Source organism: Podarcis cretensis, assembly GCF_951804945.1.
Source record: "Podarcis cretensis genome assembly, chromosome: 6".
In the NCBI taxonomy this organism is placed as follows: domain Eukaryota; kingdom Metazoa; phylum Chordata; class Lepidosauria; order Squamata; family Lacertidae; genus Podarcis; species Podarcis cretensis.
The window spans coordinates 22,253,681-22,273,080 of NC_137175.1; the positions used below are offsets into that span (position 1 = coordinate 22,253,681).

At 39.5% G+C, this 19,400-nt stretch overlaps 1 protein-coding gene across 13 annotated transcripts in view; it reads left to right on the forward strand.

Annotated features, from left to right (window-relative positions):
- The window catches only part of ZMYND8 (zinc finger MYND-type containing 8), a 91,586-nt gene extending 73,704 nt beyond the window's left edge, over nt 1–17,882 (forward strand). For 11 of the 13 annotated variants that reach the window (XM_079978930.1, XM_079978931.1, XM_079978936.1 and 8 more), the window contains 8 exons: nt 937–1,302; nt 4,338–4,528; nt 7,782–7,862; nt 9,869–9,947; nt 10,456–10,695; nt 10,922–11,079; nt 13,457–13,546; nt 16,454–17,882. In XM_079978930.1, the coding sequence (XP_079835056.1) occupies nt 937–1,302; nt 4,338–4,528; nt 7,782–7,862; nt 9,869–9,947; nt 10,456–10,695; nt 10,922–11,079; nt 13,457–13,546; nt 16,454–16,555 (1,307 nt within the window). In that variant the 3' untranslated portion in view covers nt 16,556–17,882. Of the gene's footprint in view, nt 1–936; nt 1,303–4,337; nt 4,529–6,114; nt 6,184–7,781; nt 7,863–9,868; nt 9,948–10,455; nt 10,696–10,921; nt 11,080–13,456; nt 13,547–16,453 lie in introns of those variants that run through there. The other 2 variants (XM_079978928.1, XR_013839625.1) reach the window with 2 other exon arrangements.
- Nucleotides 17,883–19,400: the final 1,518 nt, after the last annotated feature.

The following is a 19,400-nucleotide window of genomic DNA, read 5'->3' on the forward strand; positions in this document are numbered from 1 at the left end:
TTGCTGGTGTTATTTGTAAGCAAATTCTGTGTTTTGTTCTATAGTTTCTGAGTTTTATTTAATTTTTGGTTTGGACTGCATATATTACAATTAGTTTAAATAAACAAATGAATACATTCTTACTTAAATTTCATCTTCCCTGGCTTTCGGCAGCATGTATATGACTTGTGTTCTTTATACAGTAGTACCTCGTCTAGCGTCCGCCTCGTCGCACACCCGTTCTGTCAAACGTCCACAGCAAACCTGGAAGTACTGGAATGGGTTACTTCTGGGTTCGCTGCTCGCGCATGTGCAGGAGCACAAACTACTCCGCGCACGTGCACAGACGCGGTGCTTTGTCCAGCGTCCTTTTCAGCCCGCGACTGGGGCTCCGGAACGGATCCTGGTCGCAAAACGAGGTACTACTGTAGTAGTATCCAATCACCAGGGAACGTGTGATCATGAGAGTCTTGAAATCTTGGTGTGTGTGCTGCCTATACTAGCAAATTCCTGAAACTTCTGCTGAGAATGCAATAATTAAGGGTGGTTTCATAATCTGTATGAAGACGTTTCAAAACCTAATATATGTCAGTGTAAAACAAGGATAAATAGTAGCTCTGAGGCATCATCTATATGATGTGAGGGACTAAAAATAGTTCCAGAGTAGATGATGGAAGGGTCAAAATGAAAGTTTAGGCAAAAAGATGGCATTTGTAGGTCTGTGATGTGTAAATTGCTTTTGAAAGTCAGCTGGCAATGAACAATGCAACTTTCACCCACTGAAAAATAATTATGTGCACCGATATCTGTCAGCTGGCAATGAACAATGCAACTTTCACCCACTGAAAAATAATTATGTGCATTGATATCTGTTGTACTATGTTCCTCACAGTAGTTTTGTTTTGTATTACCTGAATTGTCAGTAAAAAACATCATGTTTTTTTCCTACCCACTTAGCTGCAGCTAAAACCCCACCTTCTTCAACAGTAAGTAGTCAGCCTCCAGCTGAAACTCAGGTGCTTACTCGATCCGCATCCCAGACTCCTCCAGCTGGTGTCACAGCTACAACAAGCACTACTTCTGCTGCCAGCACTCCAGCTGCAGCCACCGGGAGCCCAGTGAAGAAGCAGAGGCCGCTTCTACCAAAGGAAACTGCCCCAGCAGTCCAACGGGTTGTATGGAATTCTTCCAACAAATTTCAGACTTCTTCTCAGAAATGGCATATGCAGAAGGTGCAAAGGCAACAGCAGCAGCAACAGAGTCAGCAGCAGCAACCTCAGTCCTCCCAAGGAACAAGATATCAGACAAGACAGGCCGTGAAAGGTATGTATCACCTTTCCCATTTTGTTTTCACTGCTGTATTTTTGCTGTGGTCATTGTGCTCAAGTACTTCAAACTATTCTTCCATAATTTGTCCTGTAAAGATATGAAAATGCAAAATCGCTCCACCAGTGTGGTCCTTAAGTGTACAGTGGTACCTCGGAAGTCCATTCAACTTCCAAAATGTTCGGAAACCAAGGCGCGGCTTCCGATTGGCTGCAGGAAGCTCCTGCAGCCAATCAGAAGCTGTGGAAGCCGCACCAGACATTCGGGTTCCAAAGAACGTTTGCAAACCAGAACACTCACTTCCGGGTTTGTGGCGTTTGGGAGCCAAGGCATTTGGGAGCCAAGGTACAACAGTACTTAGAATAATTTGTTTATCTGCAGCATTTTAGTTGGAATGTGAACTGCAATATCAATATCAGTATCAATATGGAGATGCACAATATAGGTTGTATCTAATGCTGTCTGTGCTTGAGTCCCTTCCTCTATAACCCCCCACACACTTAAAATCTGCTCTGGAGAGTTAGCAAACCCTCCCGTGCAAATTGTTTGTGTGACTGGGTACTAGGGCATGGCTGCAATGAAGAGGTGAGGAAAATGAAGTCCCATTGTGCAATGTTAGATTCCATCATATAATTTTGATTGGTTATAAAGTGTCCTTAAAGAACATGTTGATCCCTTTTTATGTGATGACAGAAGGTTTTTTATTTTCTGTGAAACATGGTTATGAAAATGAAGAGTGCCAACCTTTTAAGAGGATAGATCCAAGTAATTTCTAGATTTCTTATTTTCCAAACATGGGGAAACAGCCATTATTATTATTGTCCAAGCAGTTCTTAATCTAATTAATTCTGAAATTTAATTTGCACCTAACAGATACTAATCTAATTACCGTATTTTTCGCTCTATAACACGCACCTGACCATAACACGCACATCGTTTTTAGAGGAGGAAAACAAGGGAAAAAACATTCTGAATGAAACAGTGGATGTATCATTTTTGTGCTTCATGCTGTGGCCACAGACATGTGATCTGATGGTGAATTTGGGGTGACCCAATGCAAAAATCCTGAGAATCCCTGTGGATCCATGCTTTGTAACCACGTTTTTGCACCATTGCAGCCCCAGGCAACAGTGGGTGCGTGATTTTTGGGGGGCAGGCTGTAGCCATGGACATGCTATGTGCTCTGATGGTGAATTTAGGCTGACCCAATGCAAAGATCCTGAGGATCCATGTGGATCCATGTTTTGTAACCACGTTTTTGCACCATTGCAGCCCCAGGCAACAGTGGGTGCGTGATTTTGGGGGGGCAGGCTGTAGCCATGGACATGCTATGTGCTCTGATGGTGAATTTGGGCTGACCCAATGCAAAGATCCTGAGGATCCATGTGGATCCATGTTTTGTAACCACGTTTTTGCACCATTGCAGCCCCAGGCAACAGTGGGTGCGTGATTTTTGGGGGGCAGGCTGTAACCATGGACATGCTATGTGATCTGATGGTGAATTTGGGGGGACTGAATGCAAAGATCCTGAGGATCCATGTAGATCCATGCTTTTTAACCACGTTTTTGCACCATTGCAGCCCCAGGCAACAGTGGGTGTGTGGTTTTTGGGGGGCAGGCTGTAGCCATGGACATGTTATGTGATCTGATGGTGAATTTGGGCTGACCCAATGCAAAGATCCTGAGGATCCATGTAGATCCATTCTTTTTAACCACGTTTTTGCACCATTGCAGCCCCAGGCAACAGTGGGTGCGTGATTTTTGGGGGGCAGGCTGTAGCCATGGACATGCTATGTGATCTGATGGTGAATTTGGGCTGACCCAATGCAAAGATCCTGAGGATCCATGTAGATCCATTCTTTTTAACCACGTTTTTGCACCATTGCAGCCCCAGGCAACAGTGGGTGCGTGATTTTTGGGGCGCAGGCTGTAGCCATGGACATGCTATGTGATCTGATGGTGAATTTGGGCTGACCCAATGCAAAGATCCTGAGGATCCATGTGGATCCATGCTTTTTAACCACATTTTAAGTGGGGAGGGAAGGAAAAACACAGAAGGGACAAGGAGCAGGAGAGGGGTGTGCAGAGAAGCAGCTGGCTAAGAATGCAGGAGAGGGGTAGGGAGGAAAGGAAGGCAAAAGTTTTCCCTCACCTACCCACCCAAGCCAGCCAGCTTGCGCGCTCTCTCTCTCTCTTCCCTCCTGCATGTTTTCAGCTTTCCCCTCTGCTTGCCTGGAGGGGAGGGGCTTTCCCTGCTCTTTGTTCCGTTTGAGCAAACACAGCAAGGAAACTGAGGTGGGTGGGCAGTAAGACCCTGAGGCAGAATGCTGGAAAGCAGCCGCTTCCTCTTTTCAAGTTTCCCTTCTAGGAGACGCGCGGTTTGATTTTTGCCTGCTTTTTTTTGCCTCCCCTTGCACTATTTGGCTCCAGGGACCACACATTCGCTCAATAACACGCACAGACATTTCCCCTTCCTTTTTAGGAGAAAAAATCTGCGTGTTATAGAAGGAAAAATACGCTAAATCTTCCTAATATCTTTATACAGATGCAATCTGTAGATTTTGGGGTGTCAACCTAATTTGCAGACCCCCCTTCCTCCCTGCCCCATTTTGCTTAATATAATACTGGAACAGTTCCTAATAACTCAACAGCTTGTTCACTACTTTGTGACATTTTACTTGGCCATAATCAAGGTATTATCCCACTATGGTACATTTTAAGGAGTATTTTCCAGTGGCTGGTGAAACCAGCATAGACACTCACTAAAAGTTGCCCTAAGAATCCTTAACTGCCTTGTTTTCTGCCCTGGTTTACACAGTTATGCAAGCATAATGTCACAGAATAAGGTATGTCACCACTGCAAGAAGTATTATGGGAGCATCACACACCAATCCACCAACACAAATGTTCTAGACTGAGATGTGAAAGGCTATTGAACAGCATTTATTTAGCATTGGTTTGCCTGTTTTTTGACATTTCAAACACACTGAAATCTGCAGTGATTCACTTGTGGGTTTGTTTTGTGTCCTTAGCTGTACAGCAAAAAGAAATTACTCAGAGTACTTCAACGTCAACCATTACCTTGGTTACAAGCACTCAACCTGTTTCCATAGTAACCAGTTCTGGATCAGCAAGTACACTTTCATCTTCAGTTAATACAGACTTGCCAATAGCAACAGCTTCAGCAGATGTGGCTGCAGATATTGCTAAGTATACTAGTAAAGTAAGTTTTTTGTTTTTGTTTTAAAAAAGCACTACATTCTTACAAGTTTTACTTTGAAGTTCATGCAGTTGCTGATGTGCAACAAAGCACGTTATCCACTTGCCTGAACATTTTTCCCCATCCTGTGATGTGGATAAGTTTAACCTTTGAACACGTGGAAGAACCTTAACAGCAATATTTTAAACTGGCTGCTGGTGTGTAGCTGGAAGCACTGCAACTTTTCCTGCCATAGTTCTCCAAAAACAGAAGCCTGGGTTTTGGGGTCAGGGATGGAGGGAAGAGACAAAAACAGCCCAAATGTATGCATGGTTAATATACATTTATGGATAAATTTTATTAACCCAACGTGTGTGGATATATGTATGCACATCATAATTTTATTAGTACTTATCAGACTTATCTGTAATGTTTGACAAAGTTTTTTTTTTCTACTTCGTGCATGTTTCTTTTAGCACAGACAACCATCTGTATGGTGCATTAAAATAATAATGGGAAAACAAATGCAAGTGCTTGCCTCAAAGAGCCTAAATCTATATTTAAGCAGTAGGAGAAAAGTAGAGAAAAATTAATACAAGGAAATATAGTTTCATGTCCTTAAACTTTGCTCCAATTGGAGATGATGATCTAAAGATTAAGCCTGAGGCTTAATAGAAAAGGTGGCCTTTGTGGAGGAATTTGAAGGAAGTCTCTGAGATGGCACCATGTAGGTGTTCTAGCATAAAGGCTACAAGAGAGAATTTTTGATATTCTGTTCGGGGGGAAATGGTATTCTGAGCTGAGTATTTTCCACTTCAGTGTACAGAGCAATGATGTCACAGCAATAGCCTTAAGCCCAGCACTTCTTGGGACAGAGTAGTCTTACAGATATGTAAAGCTATCTCTATAGAAGCTATTGGTACAGGAGCCCATTGGATACAGCTGTATGGGAGTAGCTGAGCTATATGAGTTTCTGGCAGCCGAGGAAGATGATGCCTTTGCTTGGCCTATCTGGGCAAGTGGTATGCCACAGTGACCAATTGGGTCTTGCTCAGGAAAGCCGGCATCTTTGGACAAGCACTTTCAGCTACGGTTACCAAACATGGCTGCCAAACAGATATGGGGGCTTTGATGGTGGAGTGGGGATAGAGGATGAACTGTCCTGTAATTAGTGTGTGCAAGGTGTGACACAACAGTTCCAAAGGCTTTAGGCTCTGGTACACATATGGTAGATAAAGGACTGTATATGAAGGGTTGACATTTTTATTTTTAGGCAGGGCTGTAAAGCCTAGTCTTGCATACCTTCTCCCTGAAAAACTTGCTACACATTCTGTGTATGCAAGAGAGAAATAGTAGATTTCAAATCACTTGTAAGTCATAAAGTTCATCGGTTGGCCTTGGGCAAGTCAGCATCTTTCAGCCATACTTTCTTGCCTGGGTAAACTAGCCTTGTGTACTACCTGGACTCCTTCAAGGAAGACAAAGGAGAAGTGGCCAGAATGAGAACTGAGCAGGCAAGGCTGTAAACAGGTGCTTCATTGAACATCAAGCTTAAGTGCATAGCTGGCCAGTTTAAAATACTGCTGTGAAAGTTTCCCCGTGTGTTACAGCTGGCGTACCTTAACACCACTAGTGAGACCACACAGGGGCAGCACAACTGGAAGAACAATTAATGACAAGTAAGTAATTCCATTTTTGTTCAGGTACCAAAATCATGAAGTAAAAACAACTCCTGCTTCTTATGTGAAGTGGTTCTTCTAAAATGTGTTCATTTAAACATAATGAGAAGTTTTAGAATGATGAAAAATGAGCCATCCAAGGGTGGTGCTTTAAATGTTTACAAAGTGCATTTGCCCCCTCCATTGTCTTTATTTTAAGAAGCCATTCTAGTTTCTATTGATGTAACTTTATTTAATTAAGAAATTTAGGCAGAGAGCTAAATTGAACCTTACTTTAAAAAAAACACAGACGTGAAAAGCAAAAATGAGGAATTCCTCACATCATGTTCCAATGTAGCCATTTGCATGAAGTGGAGAGAAACACAGGCATCTGCCCTGTTTATCTAAACTGCTCAGTGAGTTGATGCCATGTATAAGGTCACAAATGATGTTTAGAAAGTTCATGCAGTTTCTTTCTCCCATCTCAGTCCTGTAGGTATCTTGATCCATTTTACTACCTCATGAATATTGACATCTGATCCTGCATCAGCAACTTGCATGGTAGACTGTGAACAGATTCCCAGAGTACTGCATTTCAGACTCTCAATGCATAAATTAGGACTAAAATTAAAAGTAAACGGCTCCAGAATGCTTTGTTGGTGTCTGATGGATTCAAGCAAATAGAGTTGGATTCTGATTGTCATTTTGACATCTAACTGCTATAATAATGCCAACATAGAATTCTGTGTTTTGACATGGTGATTGGTGATTTGAATGCTCTGATGGCATTACAGATACATGGCAATATTGTAATTTAACACCATCTAGAGAGAACCTATGGCATTCAGATTGAACAAGTAAATAGTTAACTATGAACTCGCCACATGTCTGAGAGTCCAGTTGTCTGGCTACCAAACTAAACATACTCTGATTTAATCATAGCACATGGCACCCCACATTGTAGTCTGAGGCACACACAGATACATCCCCCCCCAAGCAGGTATGCAATCATGTTGCATACAATCATTTATAATGGCTCTGTATAATCACTTGTTATTTGATTCCTGAGATTTTACTCATGGTGAGATTAGAAACCGATATCAAAAGAACTAAATGGAGAGGTGATATTTTTATTCACACACAGAAACCCACCCAAATTCATAGAATTATAGAAATATAGTGTGAAGCAACCCAAAGGGCCATCTAGCCCAACCCCTTGCAATGCAGGAATCATTGCTAAAGAATCCCTGACAGATGGCCATCTAACTGTCTAAAAACCTCCAGTGAGGGAGAGTCCGCAACCCTTCAAGGTAGTTCATTCCACTATTGAGCAGCATTTATTGCAGAAAGTTCTTCCTAAAGCTCAGTTGTTCACTTCTATCCATTGTGTGTGGAGTGGATGAATCTCAGAGGTCAAGAGGTATCAATATGACCTAAGATGCAGTGGTTGCTGGGTTTCTTTTATATTATTGATATGGGATTTACAAAATCCACTCAAAGAAAAATGTGTCAGTAGTTTTTATAATATCCTACATAAGAAATTATGGAATGTTCCCGGGATAAAGAAATTTAAAAAGCAAGATCACTTTTAATTCCTTAATAAACTTTTTTTTTAACAGATGATGGATGCCATAAAAGGAACAATGACAGAAATATACAATGACCTTTCAAAAAATACCACTGGAAGCACAATTGCTGAGGTCAGTGTCTTTTGCCATCAGCAAGTCACATTTTTTTCTTTAAAAAATAAAATGTGAAACACTTTAAAAATAAGTAGAAATCTGCCTTTTAAATATTCTGCAGATATGTATTTGAGTTCTGGCCTCTTGTCTGATCTAATACCAACTATTGTGAAAACTACTGGTTGCATACTGTGTGAGAGAGGAGCTCATTAAAGTTTATAACATAAAATTTTAACTAGGTTGCTCTTGGTAAAAGCTGCTACTACTACGCGGGACAATGACAATATAATAGTACTACAGTGGTACCTCGGGTTACAGACACTTCAGGTTACAGACTCCACTAACCCAGAAATAGTACCTCAGGTTAAGAACTTTGCTTCAGGATGAGAACAGAAATCATGTGGCGGCGGCGCAGCGGCAGCAGGAGGCCCCATTAGCTAAAGTGGTACCTCAGGTTAAGAACAGTTTCAGGTTAAGAATGGACCTCCAGAACGAATTAAGTTCTTAACCAGAGGTACCATTGTACTTCCTTAAATGCATGGCAGACTAGCTATTCCAGGATTTTCCTTCAGGCCTTCTAAATCTAACTTGTTTACACAAGCAAAATATCTTAGGTCCAGTTTACAATTTGAAATACTCAATTGACAGGGAGCTTATTCTGGCTTGCACACATAGGGCTAAACCATTGTTTAAACATAGTACAGCCAGTGTCACCACCTCAATTTGTTTAGTGAATATATTGTTTTCATGGAGGAAGGAAAGGATGAGGGGAAATGAGTTTCAGTATCTTATCTTTTTTCTTTCCTGTGATTCAGACACATTAACTAACCCTTCTCTTTTTCATGCCACATAGCAAGGGAGGGGAGAGAGTGCCTGTGCGATGCCCATGTTACTCAGAGTTCTGTAGGCAACTAATGATTTACAGAAGCAAGCTGATCGTGACATTGCATTAAAAAACAGCCTTGACTCTTTCTTTTTTTTAAAAAAAAAGACAGTTATTTTTCCTTAAAGTCAATTTTTCTGAATGTTTGTTTATTTACTAACTACCTTTATAGCCTGTGTTATAACAAAACTTTTTCAGAGCAGCTTACAACATAAAACAAGCAAAACTTTTAATAGCAGTAAAATGAAAATTAAATCAGTTGGGGCACTTTTGTCACTCACTACGGTGCTAACAATATTAATCCTGGTCCATATACCTCAGACTGTACGAAACATTAAAAAAAAATGAGTTCTTCATGTAGAACCTTTCTTTTAAATTCTGCTGGATACATATTTAATATATGTAGGTTCCTCTTAAGGACTCTCATTTTTGTGTGTACAGATTCCCTAGCAGTATTATTAGAGAAAAATTGCTCCATTTGCTATCCATTTTGCTGATGAATTTTGCTAAAATCTCTTATTATGAGTGTGAAAGTTGTTTTTTTGATCGGTCTCCTAGTTTCCTCTCTGTTTACTGTTTGAAATACCAGAAGGACAAAATTTGCCATGTTTTAAGCTCTTGTTTCTCATCACTGTTGGCATAAATTCCTAGTGCACTTTTTGAATCATGCAATAACTGGTTAAATCCAGCAAACTAAGCACTTCTATTTATGTATTGTTGTGTGTGCATGTTTTTTTTTTACTTTATTTTATTTGAAATTTTATTTAGAAGAAGGGAAATAGAAAGTATGAATCATGGAACTCTAAAGTCCATATTTTTTCTGGGGCTCATTTAGTCAATTTAAATATACCCTTCATTAGTTGAGCCATGGGTTATAAAAAATGTTAGTTATTTTTAATAGTAAATAGATACAAATCCATAGGAATCATTCCTCCCTTTTTACACACAGGTTGGAATGCCTTTTTGATATGGTGATTATTGGGAAACAGAAATGTATCATCTAAAAACCAAGAGAGGGTGCTTTTCCCCATTCAGAATCATTTTGTTCATATGCAAACTTATGCAAATTAAATCCAAAACTCATAGGGTTGATAAAGACTTTTTTAAATCAAGTGACCTAATTATTTCTTTGATATTCCAGATTCGTCGTTTGAGAATTGAAATAGAAAAGCTTCAGTGGTTACATCAGCAGGAACTTTCAGAAATGAAACACAATCTGGGTATAAAAAATGCAGTTCAAAATAATGATGTTGCCACTTGTTTTTTAAAAGGCCATGGCAGTATTTCAGCTGCAACTCTGTGATAGTACAAATTGCCCTCCCTAGAAAGAGTAGAAAATGTGATGGAACATGCCATCCTAGACTGTTCCTCACATGTATGGTCAGTTAGAGTGGGCCAGTTCAGACATCTGAACCAGCTCAATATAGTATTTCCTGAACCACAATTTAAATATATACTGTTTTGAGAATGGAAATATGCTTACTCTTTTTGAAATCCAGAAAGCAAGTTAAACTGCAAATTGGATAGTAATTGTTCATTTATAGTTCATTCATGAGAACCAATAATCACTAGTTTGGTAGACATGTTGCCTAATGCTGCACTTGCAGTTACAGAATGAAGCTGTTGTTTTTCATCTAAAAGTGACTAATGCATCTAGAGCTAAAACTTAAATTTCTAAATTACCATTTGGACCCACTGTTGACTATATGCTGTCTGTCTGTTGACTAGAACTCACAATGGCTGAAATGCGTCAGAGTTTGGAACAGGAAAGAGATCGTTTGATTGCCGAAGTGAAGAAGCAGCTGGAACTGGAAAAGCAGCAAGCTGTGGATGAAACCAAAAAGAAGCAGTGGTGTGCCAACTGCAAAAAAGAAGCAATTTTCTACTGTTGTTGGAATACCAGTTACTGCGACTACCCTTGCCAGCAAGCCCATTGGCCAGAACACATGAAGTCCTGCACACAGTCAGGTAAACAATATCTTTTTAACCCAAGTGTGGGAAACCTTTGACCTTCTAAATGTTGCCACGCTACAATTCCCATGAGTTCCATGAAGCCTGGCCAATACCCGGGATGGTGAGAGTTGTAGTTCAGCAACATCTGGAGTGCCAAAGGTTCCTCACAACTGTTTTAACTAATTTGTGAGTGAACATTATCCAGTTACATAATTTAGAAATCCTTTTGTTTTCATTTTAGCAACTGCAACACAGCAAGAAACGGATCCTGAAATTAGCACAGAAACATTAAATAAATCATCCCAGCCTACCTCCAGTGCACAGCCAGCACCTACAGAAACTGCCAGTACTCCAAAAGAAAAAGAGGCAGCTGTTGATAAGAGCAAGGAGAGTGTTACAGTAAGTATTTCAATCAGTCAGTCATTTTACTTGTAAGCCGCCTTTCCAAAGTTAAAACCACGCTCAAGGTGGCTTACAACATACTTCTTTACTTAACCACAACCCCCTTCATGTAAAATTTGTGAGACTGTTTAAAACACTGAATTCTGGTTTCCTTTTAACGTTCTTGAGGGTTCATAAGAATTAAAACACATTTTGGAGATTTGTCTTTAATCTTACAAAGTTATTTCTTAAGGGAAGGGACCAAAATGTATCTAGGCTCTCTCATATTTCATTTCATTTATTTGTGTCCAGTCTTCCTTCCTTTAAGAGGGTCCAGGGCACCTGACAACATGAAATTTTATAAGACCAATTCCAAAATCATTAATTAAAACGACAGTGCCCAAATAATACTATCTCCTTCCAAAGGCCTGGACAAATAAAAATGTGTTTTAAATTCTGGCTGCCCTACCACAGAGGAAACCCCTCTCATACTTTTTCACCCTCCTTGGTATCCACAGTGTTGGTACTGCAAGAAGGCCCCCTCCCATTGTAAACTGTGTGCTTAGACATATGGCAGAAGACACTCCTTCAAGTACTTTAGGGCTTTGTATACTAGTACCAACGCTTTGAATTGGACCCTGAAGCTCACTGGCAACCTGTGTAGTGCTTTCAGAACTTGGAGTGATACGCACTCTTCTGGCTACTCTCAATACTAGTTGCAGCCTCCAGACTGTTATTAAGGACAACCTCACGTAAAGCACATTGCATTAATGTTATGGTTATCAGAGCATGGATTACTGAGGCCAAACTATCTCAGTCCTGGAACAGCCACAGCTGATGAACCAGCCAGATCTGGATCCAGGCCCCACCAAAGCCACCTGTATATTCAGTGACACTTTGGCCTGTAGGAGTACCCCAGACTTCGAAGCTGCTCCATCAAGGGGGGGGGGATGCCACCCCATCCAGAACAAGCCAACCCCTTAATTCCTGGACCAGAGACCACCCACCCTCCATCTTAACTAGATTCAATTTCCATTTATCAGCCCTAGTCCAACCTATCACTGTATCCAAACACTGACTTAGTGTCTGCACAGTCTCTCCAGATGGGATACTGTAGATATTTAACAGCATGAGGGATAAGATGGAGCCCTGTGGGACTCCATAACATAAATCCATGGGTCCAGCCAGTGCTGTTCTCTGGAAGTGACTCTGCAGGTAGGAATAGTTAATGGTTCCCGTCTCTCAGTGAAATTCTAGGAGAAACATCAGCACTTTGCTATATAGTTTTGACCTTCACCACGCCATGCCCTAATGAAATTTCATGCAATATTCTGCCACTCTCATTGAGTCTCATTGAGTCAAAGCTATTGCTCTGGGTGCATGAATGCCCAACGATCTTTCTCTATTCTAGCTCCTTTGAATTGCAGATTATATATGCCCTGTAGATACACTCACACAGCATGCCCTGGCACTTCTACCATGCACCTAAAACTCTACTTTGAAACTGTTGCTCAAATTACCATATCCTCAAATAATTCTGTACCCTAACTTCTCCACAGAAATGGTAGGCATTGGAATACATAAGATGTCATTGGCTACATAAGCCTTGTATATCCTTGTATATATCAATTAACATTCTTCAGATGGTGTGGATTAGGATATGATTTCTAATCAGAGATGTTAATAACCATTGTCGCACTGATAATTAATTAAACCAATATCTTTATGAAGAGCTGGAATTGCATATTTATTCCCTCGTTCCCAAACCCTGTGTGTTTAGTAAAATAACAATATATTATTTACTTCACCAATACTTTAATTGCATCATGTCTCATTTGAACTATTACTGGAGAACATATACTCCAGTATACTCATGAGCTCACACTTTCTGTGAACCTAACTCATAAAACTTTATAAGTTGTTCTCTAGATTTTATGTCTTTTTTCATTGAGGGGGATGCTTGAAACGCATTGGAAATTGGTGATGAGCCTTACCAAAAAACCTTGACTGACTAATTAGGTACACACATGTTTAGGGTATTTTTAAAAGAGCAGTCTCTTGTGCTTGTAGCAGTGCTGTGTTTTGCTATGATCTGGCATTATTTGCAAAGAAAATGTCGGGTGCCTACAATTTCTACCATGGAACATTTTGCTTGAAAATCTCAAATTGCTTTCACATAATTGTTGCACCTTTTTGAAACATCAAGCTGTATACATTGCTCACATTCATATTTTGAATTTTGGTTTCATTAACAAAAAAAGTAACCTGTGAATTCATTGAGATGCAAATTTTAACGCAAGCCAAACATCTGACAAATTTCTACGATAATAATAAATAGGTGGCATTTATGTAAAAGCTGAACCTTTTGCTGAGGTTGCCTGTGCTGTCTCTGCAGATAGCAACAGGTGTGACAAGCAGCCAGCCTATAAAACTGGTCCAGGTCCCGCAGACCACCACCTATATACCAACTACTCAACCCACAATTGTAAGTACTGTTTTTTGGCATTGAAACAGCTCATTATCTATTGTGGGGGGCGGGGTTTTCTCCTGTGTTATCAGGACATGAATTCACCGGTCCCAAGTCTATATTTGCAGTGTAAAACGCCTTATTTTGCCGTACAACATCTCCATTTCCCTCATGCCATATAATTTCATCATAGAGCCAACCAAGGATTCAAAGACTAGCCAACGTTCACACATAGTTACAGCTGCATTGGGGGGGGGTAAACATTACTGAAGATATGGCGAGCTCTTCCTTTGTGCAATATGAACAAGTTTTATTTTAGCACTATCCAGGTCATGCCAAACAAACTGAGCCCTAACAATATTGCATATATATTCTGTGTTTCTGGAATTGTCGCATTGCCATTGTACGTCACGATCTTTTGCTGCTGAGATAGGAAATGTTGGCTGTGATGTAGGAATTAGGCCACTGTTCCACATCCATTTAATCCCTCAGGCTTCTTAATTTCCTTTATGCAATCACCATGTGGTAAGCAAAAGTTTAACTATTCATCCCGTGCTCTTCAAGCCCAAAAATGCTCAACAGAGAGCCTGAGCTAGAGTTCTTCATAACAAAGTGAACTTGGAGCTTCTTGTATCAAAAAAGCTTTCTGCCACAATTAGAAGATGGAGGGTGGTGTTGGGATTTACTTGTGCCTAAAATGATTTTACCTTAGAAAGTTCTGTTGGTTGAGTTTTACCTTGCTTTGCTGACCATTTTTGATCCCTCTGGAGTGGCATGTTTTCCTCAAAATCAGATGTCCTGGTGATCCTGTTTTAATTTTTAACAATACTACCTTATAGCAGGAGGGAGAGCATTGGTGATTTTTTGCCCTACTTGCCATTTAATTCTATAATTTACAATGGTCAGTACCAACATGGAGGGAAAAAACGCCACCTATGAGGAAATGTTAAGAAAAACAGACCAAGGGCCAAGACTTAGACCTTATGAAGAGATAAAAAATCTATTCACCGGGTGGTTGCAATACCACCAGGTGAATGATTTGCTAAAAGAGGACAAGAAGAAGTTGGGTTTTGATGACAAAAAATCAAAATTCAATGTAGAAGTAATAGAAGGTAAAAACAAAACCCTATCTAGAATCTATGACATACTTTTAGAGTGGTATACAAAGGACGAGGAGGTGAAGGAGGCAATGATTAAATGGGCAATTGACTTTGGTTATAATATCGATTTTGAAAGGTGGCTGGAAGTGTGGAATTGTAATATAAAGTTTACAGCATGTATGTCTCTGAGAGAAAATGTTTGGAAGATGCTATATAGGTGGTACCACACCCCTGTGAAGTTGGCCAAAATGTATAGACTAAAAGATAAGAAATGCTGGAAATGTGGGGAGGTGGAGGGTGACCTATATCATCTATGGTGGACATGCAAAAAGGTGAAAGGCTTTTGGGAATCGGTTTACAATGAGCTTAAAAGAATATTTAAATACACTTTTCCCAAAAGACCCGAAGCCTTTTTGCTGGGAATGACGGGTAAAGATATTAAGAAAGAAGATAGAACGATATTCCTCTATGCCACCACAGCAGCGAGAATTTTATTGGCACAATATTGGAAAGTGGAAACTATCCCCAATATAAATGATTGGCAAATTAAAATGATAAATTATGCTGAGCTTGATAAATTAACAGGTAAATTAAGAGACCACGATGAACAGAAATCTCTGAAAAATTGGAGTAAATACTGGAACTATATTGGAATAAATGCTTAATGTGATTGGCGGGGTCAGAACAATACTACCAGCGTGTGAATTTAGGCCTATAGATTAAAAATCAAATACGTAATGGAAGCAGATATTCGATACTTACCAAAAGGATGGAAGGAAGTCCAGGAGGTGGTTTTTGCGTGTGTGTGTGTGTGTGTGTGTGTGTGTGTTTTAATCGTTTACTGTTTTGTGAAACAGCCAGATTAATCCATCTTTGTATAGTTAGAGAGAGGAAAAAGTTGGCTTGTATATCTTGACGCTTTTTTTTTTTGTTATAATTTTTTCTTTTGTATTTGTTTGTATGTTTGTTATGTGCATAACCTCAATAAAAATGTATTTGGAAAGAAAAAAAAACAATGGTCAGTACCAAATGTTCTGTTTGGCCATACCAAATGTTCCATGTACATTTACTGACCTACTGTGGTCATAATGCTAACGATCCTACTGTTCCAAGGCACAGTGCCCAAATCCACTAATTCTCTTACTATGTGAGTATTAGACATGTTTTTTTAGCAACATCTGACCTAATGCTATTGTGGAATGCCTATATGAGTTTAGTAATAAATCCTAATGCCTTAAAGGGGCTCAACACATCAGCATGGTTCAATATTCATCCTACAGTTTGTGTAAAGAAAGTACTGGATTAGTTCCTGGTACATGTGATGGAAGTCTCCAGGTTACTACATTTTGAAAACAACACAATCGTGGTTTGTTTTTTAGCTGTTGTGCCCATTGTCTCCTGTAAATTGTTGGTTTGTGAGCACTTTGAAGACCAGGATTTACCATCTGATTTGAGTGAACACACATTGTTTAAACAATACATAGTTTGTTTTCTAGTAACTAGACAGAATATTTGTGTAATACAGAAACTGTAAACACTTTTAATCAGATTTCTACTGTTTAAGGGATTGCTTGCAATTATATTGAGAGGAAAGTTACACACAGGTCTGAGGCTATATAGCAAGGAATAGGAAAACTCATTTTTTTGACTCGGTACTGAATATCTTGCACACGGCTCAGAGTGCTTATTATGTCCAGTAGTGTATTATTATGTATTATGCCCTTTATTTCCCTGGTAGAATCATGCTGAGGGTTTCTCATGACAGGCAATCCTACATTTCTGTGCTTGTGGTTGCTGACATACGTGTTTTGGTTTTAATCCACAGACCATTCCTGTAGTAGTAAGCCCTACAGCTGGGACCGTGGCAATGAGAACAGGAGTTCAATATGTTCAGACAACAATGCCTGTCCAAGTACGGAGAGTCTAACTGCTAACAAAGGAATCCAGGCAGCTGTTGGAGTATATAATCATCTCTGTAATAGAAATGTTTTTTAAAAAATCGCCGCGGTTCATTGGATTAACCTCGAAGGTTCAGACTTTTAGCTTTGTACAGGTGTACAAAGCATTTATTACACTACATTAATGTAAAGAAAGCATTAGCGCTGGCTTTAAAAAGCTTGAAGACTGGTAAAATTCATGGTAAATCTATGCTTCTGTTGTAAATTATGTACATTTTGTGGATGATGTTAGAGTACCATCTCCTTTTTATATTTGTATTGACTTCGACGTATAAGGAGTGTTGGAAGCTGGTGAAGGAAAGGTTAAATCAGACTTGCCACAAACACCACCAAGAGAAATGGTTTTCTGGGAACTGCAGTTGCACACATAAATCAAGAATGAGAAGACTGAACCACTTGCCTTGCCTTTGGAGACGGAAAAAAACACACACCTGCACATTGGTTTGTGCAACTGAAGCTGGAACTTGCCGTTTTAAATTTGTTAAATCAAGCATTTCCAATCTTAAGACTCCTCGTACATTAAAGGACATATTTTGTGTTTCATATTTAAAATGAGAGAGATTGTTTACAAAAAGGGGGGGTTAAATTTCATTCATGCTAAGAGAAAAGGAAAGTCGGAAGCTAAATATCAGATCAATAGTTCCAGAGATAATGAAAATGGATTTTGGGGCGTATGCTTCCTACTAGGTTATGTTTCAGTTGTATTGCTGCTGTTTCTTTTTTTAAGTGTCCAAAGGACTTTGAAATTGTTTTCAAAGGGAACAAGAGCTATAGATGGAGAAGACTCTTTACCAGGAAACGAGGGCAAAGGACATTGATGCTGGAATAGAGCATGTATTATGGGATTTTTATGTTTTTATGTAAGCATGAAACAGTACAGTATGAGAGAGAAAGTAACCCATGAAAACACTGTCTGTTACACTTAAACTGTAGTACCATTTTGTATGTTGTGTAAACAAAGCATTGAACAAAGCAAGGTGATGTATGTATATGAGCAAATTAATTGTATTATATCATTCCAGTACATTTTGTTGTACATTTTAGTCATATTGATTTCTCCCATTGTTTATAAAGGATGCAGTTTGTACAGTCTCCAGCTAGTACACACATTAGAGGAAAGAAGAAGAAAAAAGCTAGAAGGAAAAAAAAATCAAGAGCAGAATATTTGTGAATTGCATTGTGTCAAAGATAGCCTAGCTGGCCTTATTTGTGAAGCATAATTGCTTTTAGCATATGGAAGTATTTTTTCACATTTTCTTTGTATAAAATTTGTATTAAACTAAATATCTTTTTTGATTATTGTGTTTCTTTTACTAAATCAGGTGACGCACAATATGCTTTGGGATTTCCCAGTTTTTTCAGGGCTCTTTAAGTTTCTTTAATTCTTTTTTTAATTAAACTGTTTTAGAAAAAAAATGGGCCATGTTGGGTTTCCATTTTCCTTCTGAAAGCCAGGTTACATTTACATGTGTCCTTTAAAAACAACAACTCCATTCCTATCCAGCTGTATTTCTATGGTAGTTGATACTTAACTGCATCACTACTTGGCATGCTTACTTACAATTTTATATTATTCCCTTCACTTGTTCTGCCTAGCAATGGAAACTGTTCTGAGAGCACTGCAGCCTTCCTATTCAACATTAGCAAATATGCAGATGTTTTCTTGTTTTCATCTGCCTCCTGGACATTGAACAGACACAGAAGAGTAAGAGGTATTTTCCTTTTTATTTGTTTTAGAATTTGTCAGCTGCTTGCTTTTCCGCACAGCTAATAAGTCTTGTCTGTTTGATGCTTAAATAAGGCTAAGTACATCAAATTATCTCAGGTTCCAAAATTGAGGTGCCTCTGAGGAGGACTGAGCCCCAGCCAACCTAACCTCAAACAAATGAGGCCAGAGCAGCACCCTGGGGCAGAGAGGCTGAAGAATTTTTGCTGCTTACTAATACCACCTTTACTAGTTTGGTTTCTCTTTTTCTTTGTTCTCTTGTTCCTTTCCTTTTAACAAAATAAAAATCTACTGTCTGTATTTCACTCTTGCTTTCTCATAGCTTTGGCTGGCAAGTCAAATGCTGCAAAAGAGAGAGGAGGAGGAAAAAACAATTTCAGGGTTGTCGGAGTCATCAAAACTGACTTCCAGCATCTTGGGGTCTCCTAATGTGAACCTTCACCATGACAATAATTATTTGCCACCAGAGAGTCAAGCCTGTTTCACACCTCACATCACAGTAGCTCAGACTCTTAATCTCAGCATTGTGGGTATGAGACCCGTGCTGGGCAAAAGATTCCTGCATTTCAGGGGGTTGGACTAGATGACCCTCGTGGTCCCTTCCAACTCTACAATTCTGTGATTTATGAATCATGCCACCAGCTACCACCACAGTCCTGCCAACAATAAAGCCCATCTTAAGACACTGAACCCTTCCGTTCTGTAGACCATTGTACTGTGAGGCCCCAAGGCAGACAAGAACAACCACTTGAGAGTGAACTTCTAGTCTTTGGGGAAAGTTGTTCACCAAAGTCCAGTGTCCTTTCAAAATGTAGAATATCACTCATTCAGGAAAATGGACAAGTTTACATATTATGCACAGTTTGGACTTGATCAGTTTCAAGAGACACAGGCTCTTTAAAAACCATTGCTACATGCCAGTCTATTTAAAGCACACTGTGTTCTGACTAAAAACGTATTGACACTTCTCTCAAATAATCATGATGATCCTGATCACAAGCAGGCCACTACTGCGTCACTTCATCTGACATTTAACGCCAAGAAGCAGGCAGCTTGTGGGTAAAACTAGACATGATAAGAGATGTGGG